Genomic DNA, 11,301 nt, shown 5'->3' on the forward strand with positions numbered 1-11,301 from the left:
ATCAAGTAAGTGTGATACCTTTCATTGTTATCGAGTAAGTGTGATACATTGCATTGTTATCGAGTAAGTGTGATACATTGCATTGTTATCGAGTAAGTGTGATACATCGCATTGTTATCAAGAAAGTGTTCTACATTTCATTATTATCAAGTTAGTGTGATATAGTGCATTGTTATCAAGAAAGTGTGATATATTGCATTGGTATCAAGAAAGTGTTCTACATTTCATTATTACCATGTGTGATACATTGCATTGTCATCTAGTATGTGTGATACATGTCATTGTTATCAAGCGGGTGTGATTGATTGCATTGTTGCCATTCCTTTTAAATAAAAAAAATTGATTATGGATTTTTTTTCGGAAAAATGTGCGCATGACCATTACAGTTTCGGCACATGTAGGGTCTTGTTCACATCCCTTGGTGTTCACCTTCTCTCACTGTGCAAAAAGTTTGTCAAAATTGTTCAACGATTTCTGTTAAGTTTCAGTGTTTTGCCGGGACAACTGTGTCTTTCTGGTTATTGTTGTAATGAGTTGTATTGCATCATCAAATCTGATCTCAACCGATCACATCTCATTTCCACAAATTTTGTTTCATCTATCCATCCCATCTCTTTTCTTTCAGGCGTATCTAAATCCGATCTCCTCTCATCAACTACTGTATCACAATTATCATCCCATCTCGTCTTATCTCATCTCATCTCGTTTCATCCCATCTCGTCTCATCTCTGCTGTCTGTTGAGTGACAAATGTGACCCTCCACCACGAAATGAGTCGCATGTCACTTCGCGCGGTTCTGCCCTAAGTCGGGGGAGTGTCTGGTAACAGTGTGAGGGTCACCTTAGTCACAGGCTTATAACTCAAACAGTTTTCGCTCTTTTCTGAAACGGGTTTCACCACTGGATAGAGCATAAAAAACTCTTCAGGAAAATGTAAAATTATCATGCAAAGGTGACATGTGACTCATTCCGCGGTGGAGGGTCACAAATAGTCAGGTATACCCAAAGCGGAGCTAGAGATACACTCAGACCACCGTTTCTGTTTACAGAAAGTTACACAGCAGTAACTCCCAGCAGACCTTGTTCAACATGGCGCTGGCCCTGCTTCTATCATGGGTCACGTTCCTGGCGGGATTCTCGCGCGTGCATGGTCACGTGAGCTGTGTCTTGGTGGCGGCTTTGCTGCACTATTTGATCCTTGTGTCGTTCATGTGGATGGTGATAGAGGGCATCCTGGTTTTGCTTCAGTTCAAAGCCCGGCAAGGGGGAATCAGTAGATACATGTTGAAAACGGCTTTACCAGCCTGGGGTACGTTATTATGTGTTCTTGATATTCTGTAGTTATTGTTTTGCTTCTTGTATGTTTGTGTGTGTGTGTGTGACAGAGAGAGAGAGAGAGTCTGTGTGTGTGTGTGTGTGGGGGGGGGGGGGAGGGGGTTGAGGGTAGTCAAGGTCAGGTATTACTGCAGATACCACCTGACAATCGCTTGGCCTACCTAGGGTAGGTCTAACTCTTTCCCCCTTCTCCTGTTGAAGAACTGACAGACAAACAACAGACAGACAGGCAAAAATAGAGCTAGTGAGAAAAAGATAGAATTGTCATTCATGGATGTTTGGTCCAAACACTGATTAATAAACTGATCGCTTTGTTTGTATTTCCAAATTTCATATTTGTTCACTTGTCTGACAGGGAGACTACTGGTCACCCTTCACAACAGACTCTGCAGAGTTATCTGCCGGCGAAGAGCGTGGGCTATTTATAGCTCGACGATTTGTGTACGTCACCGGCCAGACACCTGTGAATTGTAGAGTTCTGTTTGTGATGGGGTCTGGCTGCTGCTATCTCTTTCAATGTCCGTGGTTACCTTTGGGTAACCATAACAGTTTTTATAGGGCTATTAATTTAGCTCAAAAATCACAAACCTGTTTGAGCGGCTTTTCCAACAGTAATTCTTGTTCTTCGGGCACTCGGTTACACTTTTGTTAGGGTGTGAATCGTTTGTTCCTGTCTGTTTACCAATGACTCTTAATATGTGTGTTTACAAAACTCTATTTACTATGTTAACCTATGCGCAGGTCTTCCTCTGATTCCAGTGATCATCATATTGTCCATTGATGTCAACCTCTACAATGGTGGGGAATATTAGTAAGTTATACCGTTGTTCGTTTGGAAACGTAGTACGTTCTGCGTGTTTCGTGGAGTGGGGTAGGGCAGGACAGGCGAGGCTAGCTGTATCCCATTTCACCATTTGGAAAATAGTAACTTGTGTCATATTAAAGAGAAAAATACCCATTCAAGCAATTTTTACTAGAGCAACAAAAGTTAGATATAGAAAGTTACATAGTTTGCAATGCCAAAGTCCTGGTACGCTGAACACAAAAAGCTTTTTTCCAGTGGTATAGCCCACTAGTTAGATACTTGTGTTTTGGTCAGAAATATATGTATTTGAAGACCCTTCTTATCTGCTCAAAATGGTTTTACTGGATTTGAACAATATTCTGTTATAACGAACGTCACAGGAGCTTTTACACAGTACATCTACCCTCATAATGACGTTTTTCGACGGCATGTTTCACTTTAAGCCGTCGAAAATGTTACTTAAACTGAACGATATTCAGGGCCGGACTAGGTAAGTACTAGGGAGGGGGTTACAGATGGGGGTCCAGGGGGCGAAGCCCCCTTGCTGGGGGTTGCACTGAACGTTTTTTGATGTTTCTGGAGGGAAAGGAAGCCTCTCCTTGAACGAAAAAGGTAAATTCGACAGCAAGCTGAAAAGGCAATGAAAAGATGAGGGGGTGAGAGGTGCGATTTCTCCTCGGATTTCATGATGATCTAGATGCAACCCCCCCCCCCCCCCCCCTCCCTCCCCCACCAAAAAATAAAAATAAAAAAATGCGTTTGGGAGGTACATGCTTAAGCCGGGGGGGGGTGGGGGGGTTGCGCAACCCCTATACCCCCCCCCCCCCCCTAGTCCGGCCCTGATATTTCACATGTTTACATCAGTGTGATTCTTTGTTGACTTCACTAACATGGCATACCCATTTCGTTAAATCTGCCACTCAGTCAGGCAGATCTAACGTGAAAAAGAGAGCGATAGCAAGTTTAGACAACGGCAAACGGCCAAAAATCCTAGTTTTTCATGATGTTTTTGCGGGGTAGCTGTAAATCTGAAACTTCACGGAGCAGCCTCTCGAAATTATACAGGACTATGACAGAGATCTTCTTCTGAATGCCCACCATAACGTAGAGCAGACAGAACTTGAGAATGGACGTTGTGACGGTTTTCCGTTACATTTTTGTGAACGTTCGTAACGCCACGAAGAAAAAATGTAACATGTATACAACTTTGTACGTTGAGCAAGTGATGTTGCCACTGCATCTGTGCCAATTACGTTGCAGAAACATTCATTCAGAGGCTTAAAAGTGTATCCGTTTAAAGAGAGGTAACAAGAACCGTCCCTGGCGTCTTTTGCATAACTCTTTTTGACGGACATTTACCATGACTTTTTTCTCAGACTTTCTGTTCATAACCCTTAAAATGTTACCCCCATTTTAAGACTCCCTCCTTTTTTAAGACCTGTTTTTCTCAGCTTCATAGAGGTCTCCAGCTTGGGGCTCCATTGTATTATCTGAATGTTCTTTTTTTTTTTTTTTTTTTTTTTTTTTTGGTTCTAAAAACTGAATTTAATGGCAAACTTGGAGCTAAGATGACACCAAATTGCACCATTTGGGTTCTTTTTTTAATTTTTTTTTTAAAGTTTTCTTAGTAACAGTTCTCTTTTCTTTTTTTTTTCTTTTTTTTTAAATATTTTTTTTCCTGGTTTTTTTTAAAAACACATTATACATTACATCACAATTCACATCGCCACATTCATACCTACAACATGCATAAAAAGAATGATCTAGAACAGAGAGAGAAGTAGAGAGAGAGAGAGGGAGAAAGTTAAAGAGGCACTGTATAGGACCGTTTGACTACAACAACTGAATGTTCTTATTCGAAGCTGCTGGATGTCTCGCACGCCGTTCTACTACGCCTTCCTGGCCCCTATCGCCATCATGGTCAGCACCAACATCGTTCTCTACGTCCGTGTCGTCGTCAGCATCTGCCGTCGGCGTGACATATCCCACGGTGGGACCAGCTACAACGTCATCAGCATCCGGGCTTCTTTCGCCAGCTTCGTAGTGTTAGGTGAGAAACAATAGTAATACCCCTCTAGCTTCAAATTTAAAAATACCAATTTAAGATCGTGTAATTCAACTTTACATTGATCCTAATTTATGTGAATCTTTCTTTAATTGCACAAAAACGAGATACTAATCAGTTTAACTAGAATAGATAGATTGCGTCTAAATGACTGTTTTCAGATAGAATTTATTAGTGTCTTTAAATGTTTGTTTTTCTTAAAATGAAAGTCTACAAGTGTGTAATGGTTCGCAATGGAGCAGAACTTTCAATTTCCAAGGCACCTTCTTATTTATAGGTGTTTTAAAGCTTTTTCCGGATTATTGCATAACATCTGAACAAATACCTGTAACAAGTCACAAATGTACTCAAAGTATTTCTGATATAATTATAGGCACACTACTCTGAAACTTTCAAAGCAATCCATCAAGTCATTGCTGAATTACAGCGCTTTTGGTCATGACACACCGCACAATTGAGGAAAGAAACTCTCGTTTTTGACCGCTCATGCGATCCACACCTGCATCAGTAAGAATCGCAGCAAAGAACACGAAATACACAGGCTAGCTAAATAAAACATGTTCTGGGTAGATAATTGATTTGATTTATTTCTCGTATGAAAACGTTGCAAAATGTTGCTTATTGTAATTTTTCGTCGATATTGTATTGGTTCCTTTCGTATTTGTTCGGTCGATTTTGGTGGTACTCGTATTTGAGCAGCGGTCACGCGATGCCTGTAAAAGAAATCTTCTATCCGAAAGCTGATCCAGAAATTTAAGTAAACTGCCTTAACTAGCATAAAAAGTTTGAATGAATTGACACGGGTATTAATGCTTTAATTTGAGTGCGACATTTGTTGCAACAATGTTTCCCCTACTATAGTTCTGTCTTACTCTTTGTTTGGTTTATTTTGACCCTGTTTTTGACCCAGATAATGACATAGCATATATTCGAATTGTTTCTGTCCGACATCACATTTGTAGTATCCACCATTCGTGTATGGGGCATATAAGCGTTCGCTTGAGTTCATGTTCCTATTGTTTCTTGTTTTACTACTGTAACATGTCTAACTGAATAAAACCTTGTTTAAACCAACGATGCGTTGGCTTAGTGAAGTTAATTGATAACGTAAACCCGCACTAAGGGCTGATGTCAGAGCATCCGTCCACTAGGAAATATACAGAAAAACGACAGCTTAGTTGTTTTCTGAGCAAAGTAGACATTTTCGGATGGATTCATTTTGTAACTGAAACCTTAAACTTTAGCCCAGACAGCTAACGGTTACATAAAGGTTTACCCGGGAAAGTAATTTTATTTTTATTTTTAATATTTACATGTAAATGAACAATGCAACTGCTCTTGTTGCTATTATTGTACTGTTGGTTTGTGTCTTATGTTTCCTACCACAGGTCTGAGTTGGGTTTTTGCCTTCTTTGCCATCGAGGACGCGCGCCTGGTGTTCCAGTATTTGTTCACCTGCACCACCGCCTTTCAGGGGATTCTCCTGTTCGCCATCTTCACGGCACGCGACGCCGCCGTGCGCCAGTTCTGGCTTGACCTCATCTGCAGACGCAAGCAAGTTGGGAGAGGGTCACGTGGGACGCTTCCACCGATGCAGTCTGCTACTGATAGGCCAGTGACGAAAGAAACCAGTTTCAACCGCTCCAAGTGAAATGCGTTATCTTTCAACTGTCGATGTTTGTGGTTATTGCTTGGTGATGGTAAACAAAAGCTATGGGCTGTCTTATAATAATAATAATAACGATTACTTATATAGCGCGTAAACCTCGTGGTGACGAGCCCAGAGCGCTTTACAGTTACACAATCATAATACAAACAAGGAAAGAGAACTAAATCCGAATAAATTCAAACATGGTCACACACACCCACACACGCACGCACACACACAGAGCATATACCCCGTTATTTCTGATTACTATTACTGATAGTGTCAATATTGCCCTAGCTTAATTACTTGGCCAGCATCACTCTCAACACATTTCGATATTTTTCTTGTTTTTTTGAATTCACTTCCAAGCGTTCTCATGCATTCCGTCAATGCCAAGACTTTTAAAGACAGATATTTTTCATTCCTTAGTCATGTCACATTTCGGTCTTACTTAGCCTCAACATGTTAATATGTCTGATGCCTACCCCCTGCGGGTTAGGGGGAGTCCCATATTGGTTGGGACGAGAAAGAATTTACCCGATGCTCCCCAGAGGCAAGAGGCGACTGACGGATTCTGTTTCTTCTTTTACCCTTGTTAAGTGTTTCTTGTATAGAATATAGTCAATTTTTGTAAAGATTTTAGTCAAGCAGTATGTAAGAAATGTTAAGTCCTTTGTACTGGAAACTTGCATTCTCCCAGTAAGGTAATATATTGTACTACGTTGCAAGCCCCTGGAGCAAATTTTTGATTAGTGCTTTTGTGAACAAGAAACAATTGACAAGTGGCTCTATCCCATCTCCCCCCTTTCCCCGTCGCGATTTAACCTTCGTGGTTGAAAACGACGTTAAACACCAAATAAAGAAAGAAAGAAAGTCTGATGCCTTGTTATATTCTACTGTTCACATGTTTCAGTAGATACATATACTTCATTGATTCATTATATATCTTATGTAAAGGTGCTACATGGTTATTACTTGACAAATAGTTGTTCCATTTATCACTCAATTCACGGAGATTTGGTTATCCTCTCTCTCGACTTTTTACGTGTTTTTGCTTGCTCGATCTAAACTGTTTTCATTATGCATTTTATAAAAAAAAAATTTGTTCGTCTCTATGTATATTTTTGTTTGATTGGTTACTTGTTCTTTGTTTCTATTTGTTTATTTGTTTGCTTGTATTACTTGTTTGATTGTTATTGTAACAGTTGTTATCATTAGATTAGTCCTTCTCACGGACAAGGGCTGGATGTAAAAAGAAGCCCCTGTTGTCTTGTCTCGTCTTATTTTGAGTTAGTTACATATGGTCATCGAAAATGCAGTTCTGGCCGCATATTTTTGTGTTGAATATCATTTTGTTCAGAGTTATAAAAAAATAAAAACACTCCAATAATAGTATATATTTTAGAGCTGATCTGACAGCTGGAAATTATTTCATCTCAATTGATATTTGTCATGCCTCATTAGTCCCCCCCCCCCCCCCCCCAACTCACTCACCAAGCCTTATCATAATGCACTATGATATGTTGTGTGGATTTGTTGACCCAACATTCCAGTTTGTTTCTGACTTCACTCGTGAAATAGCAAGTAAGTTTCCCCCCACCCCCTCCATCCCCAGTGCACTGACCTAGAAAAAGCGGTCTGGAATAGCATTAACTGCTGAAAAGAAGATAAACAATTTAAAAAAAATATAAACAATTTAAAAGAATAAAATAAACAATAATGATAACCCAGAATAAAGAAATATGGCTAAGGCAGCGCTGTTGCCTCAGAAGTATGTCCCAGCAGTACCATCTCTAAACTGTAGCCAGGTAAAATTCAAGACTGATTAAGAAAAAAGGGTAATCTACGGTTACATCAAGAGCTTTTTCATTGCTTGATATTAGTTGTCATGCATAATAAGTTTCATTAAAAAATTGTTTTGTAAACTAAGGTGCCTTATTCAGAAAGAACCCACTTTGTTTTTAAAGTAAATAAAACTACACATTGTCATTTGTTATGCATGTGCCTTCTGTCAATTTCAGACCTCATTATTAATGGGATCAAAATTAAGAATAATTGTAATGTTTCATCTATGCTTGCAATATGTTTTGCCTTAGATATAATCACCACCAACACCTCACAGATACCTCTCGCATGTCATTATTCAGATTAAGGATAAACTGTATGTATCGAAGAGTATATTATGGTAATGAGATGTTAATCAGATGACACGAATTATTTAATTTTCCAACTGACTTCAATCTCCTGAATGCGGCTGTTTCAACTTTTAAATGACATACGATTTTATATAACTTGTGTGTGATAATGTTATATAGCTATTCTGATGGACACGTGGGGGAATTCAGGGGCTGTGATTGGATGGTCTCACACATCCCTTTTCCGATCATCAAAGCATAATGCTACGGAAGTCGGCCATTTTTGCCAATATCCAAAAGCATATTGGCAATAACAAAGACGCATGGTTCCGGTTTACCTATCTGTACCACGCAGCGATGTTTCAATCGACAACGGCATACACTGACAACTTGAAATTCTTCTCGGGAATGTTTTTCAGCTTTACAAATGTCGATAGCATACCCTTTTCTGCTAACTTCCCGATGAAACAGGACTAAACCAATTATTTTCTGTCCCTAAACACCACAAAATGCCCAAAGTCGAAAGATGTAGTACAAACAGGGGAGTAAAACGGAACAGCCGTTTTTGTATGCCTGTGAGCTCAGTTGCCGACTGACACAAACTTTCGCATTCGGCTTTTCTTATCTCGTAACTCCACACTAAATACCCCACCTCCCCTCTCAAAGTATTGATGATCAACCCCAGGTACTAACATTCATGAAGTCGTTTAAAAAACGTATTTTAATTGAGGTTGAAAAAATTGCTTCATGACGAGACAAGTTTAATGCCGACGAGTCGCATTATGCTTGTTCGAGTCTAAATATCGGACTTTATTGCTACGCTAAAAACACAATAGCGTTTATATTGCGTTTCTGACCTTGCTTTCTTGTTCTAAACTGGAAAATGACAATGCTTGCGTCGATGCGTTGATCTCAGGTTCAGTCAGTAGCAGACAAATTCCCTTCTCATTCAAGGGACGTAACCACTCGATGAAACGGTTTCGAAGGAATCGAATTTTGGGATGCAAACTATTAAATTTCACCACTAGTTGCATTAATTTTCAATAAAATGTGTCCGGATTTATCCCTTAAATAAGTTAACCACTTTAATTTGACCGGGTAACAACATTCCAGTGAGGTTGAATGCGAAAGCTGTTCTCAAGCAAAACCGGTGTGTGCATACATGTTTACCTCCCTTGATAAGAAAGTGTAAAATGGAGCAACAAACACCCAAAAAACGTTTTGCAACCTTCACGCGCGAAGAAATTGCCGAAAAAAAAGAGCAAACTAACTCCTGCATCAACGAAGAACGCCAACGCCTCTGCTGCACGTTTGTTTTCAACATTTCTGAAGGCAAAAGGTGAAAACATAAACTTTGAGGAGTATTCAATCGAAGAATCGTGTTTGACGAAAGACGTGTACTCTTCACTCGGCGATCCCGAAGTTGTACTCTTCAGAGCCTCGTTCACTCGTGTCAATATGGTCTCGTGAATCTCCGACACATCGATATCAGTACTATTTGCCTTTTCAGTCTCCATACCCCTTTCTGCATGGATTAATGCCTCTATTTCCACAGGAGACGATGCCTCACGCGCTTTCTTACCCTTCACAGCAGACGGAGGAGAAAACACAAGGATTCGTTTGCTATTCCTTCTCGGCATACCGTCTATGGAGAGTGAGGGTGATGAGAAAAGAACTACTAACAATAGCACAACTGAGATCAACTCAGCTCCGAAACCCGGTGTGTTGGAGCGGTAAGCAAAACACGACTTCTCGCTACAACAGTCACTCACCAGTTGTTTTAGTTTTCCGTTGATGTTATGATTTGATTTTCTTCATTATTAGCCTTTTTCAAAATTAAAAACCTCAAACTTCTGTTTGTTGCATACAAATAAACTAATAACAAGCTGTTTCAACAACTGTGTTGTAAAATCGAATGCACTTGGAGTCAGTTTTTCTTCCAAAGTCAGAAAGCGTGTAGCGGTGTGCATGTCTGCGCGAACATGATGCGCGTAAGAAGTTTGTCTGCTATCAAAACCTGAGATCAACGCATCGACGCAAAAACTGTCATTTTGTAAGTTTGGAACAACAAATCAATGTCATAACAGCTGTATAATCGCTATTGTGTTTTCAGCGTACACGTATAATGCATAAGTCGGCATTATACTTGTCTCGTCTAAATATCGGACCCTATTGCTACGCTGAAAACACAATAGCTGGTAATATTAATATAGTTGTCACTATTTATGCAGTACACATTTAAAACTAACAATAAAAAGAATGGCATCTTTGAGCATACAACGAAAACAAAAGAGTAGTTTATGGTATTTTCTTGTTGTGTCTTACCATAAAAGTACAGCTGTTATCAAACATTGTGTTTTTAAATATCAGTATCTGAGTTATCTGTTTTTGATGTTTTTGTTTGTCTTACTTTTAATCTTCCAATAAGTTGAGCATTTCAAAAAGAAGAAGATAAACATAAGTATGTATTAAGACGAATAAAGATATAATGCGAGATGTATTACAAAACAAACTTACAGTCATGGGCAAACATTATTTGTATGCCTGGGTGAGAGATTGCTTGTGTTTGTACACACTGACACACACACACACACACTGACACACACACACACACTCACACACACTGACACCCTCTAACACACATACATAATGACACACACACACTGACTGACACACAAACACACACACGTGGGCGTGCGCGGGGTTACACTTTTAACCCACAAAAAACACAAATCATAGTTTCTCTCCAATCTACTTACTCGTCAAAGAATCAAAACAGATATGCAAAAGAAGAAGAACATTCACAAGACTGTCAGCCTTTTCAACATCTGCCCTCATCAATTTGAACAGCTTTATCCTACCACCTAAACATTTTAAATCGAACATATGTTTTTAACTATGAGCCCTTCCGGTGGAAGTGACGTCATCCGAACCGACACAGTTGTGGCACCAGAAGAAATGATCCGGGTCCCACTGATGTTTGATTTGGAGCAGACGATCGTAGGTGGAAGAATTTCCCCAGAACTGCTGCTTCCAGTCGTCCAAGTCCTCGGCCGGTTCGTTGAAGTAAGAACCCTCTCCCAGTTTGGACAGGCCGTCTCGGAGCTGTGAGATGTGAAAAGGTGATACAGTAGAGAAACAGTGAGACAGGCAGTCTCGGAGCTGTGAGATGTGAAAAGATGATACAGAAAGAGTGAGACAGGCGGTCTCGGAGCTGTGAGATGTGAAAAGGTGATATAGAAAGAGTGAGACAGGCCGTCTCGGAGCTGTGAGATGTGAAAAGGTGATACAGAAAGAGTGAGACAGGCGGTCTC

At 40.0% G+C, this 11,301-nt stretch overlaps 1 protein-coding gene across 1 annotated transcript in view; it reads left to right on the top strand.

Annotated features, from left to right (window-relative positions):
• The window catches only part of LOC138980802 (uncharacterized), a 116,732-nt gene extending 106,242 nt beyond the window's left edge, over positions 1-10,490 (top strand). Inside the window, exons 20-23 of the mRNA XM_070353690.1 lie at positions 1,049-1,308; positions 2,076-2,145; positions 4,002-4,189; positions 5,593-10,490. Coding sequence (XP_070209791.1) covers positions 1,049-1,308; positions 2,076-2,145; positions 4,002-4,189; positions 5,593-5,855 — 781 coding nt within the window. The 3' untranslated portion in view covers positions 5,856-10,490. The remainder of the gene's footprint in view (positions 1-1,048; positions 1,309-2,075; positions 2,146-4,001; positions 4,190-5,592) is intronic.
• Positions 10,491-11,301: the final 811 nt, after the last annotated feature.

The sequence above is a fragment of the Littorina saxatilis genome, linkage group LG11 (assembly GCF_037325665.1).
Source record: "Littorina saxatilis isolate snail1 linkage group LG11, US_GU_Lsax_2.0, whole genome shotgun sequence".
NCBI lineage: Eukaryota > Metazoa > Mollusca > Gastropoda > Littorinimorpha > Littorinidae > Littorina > Littorina saxatilis.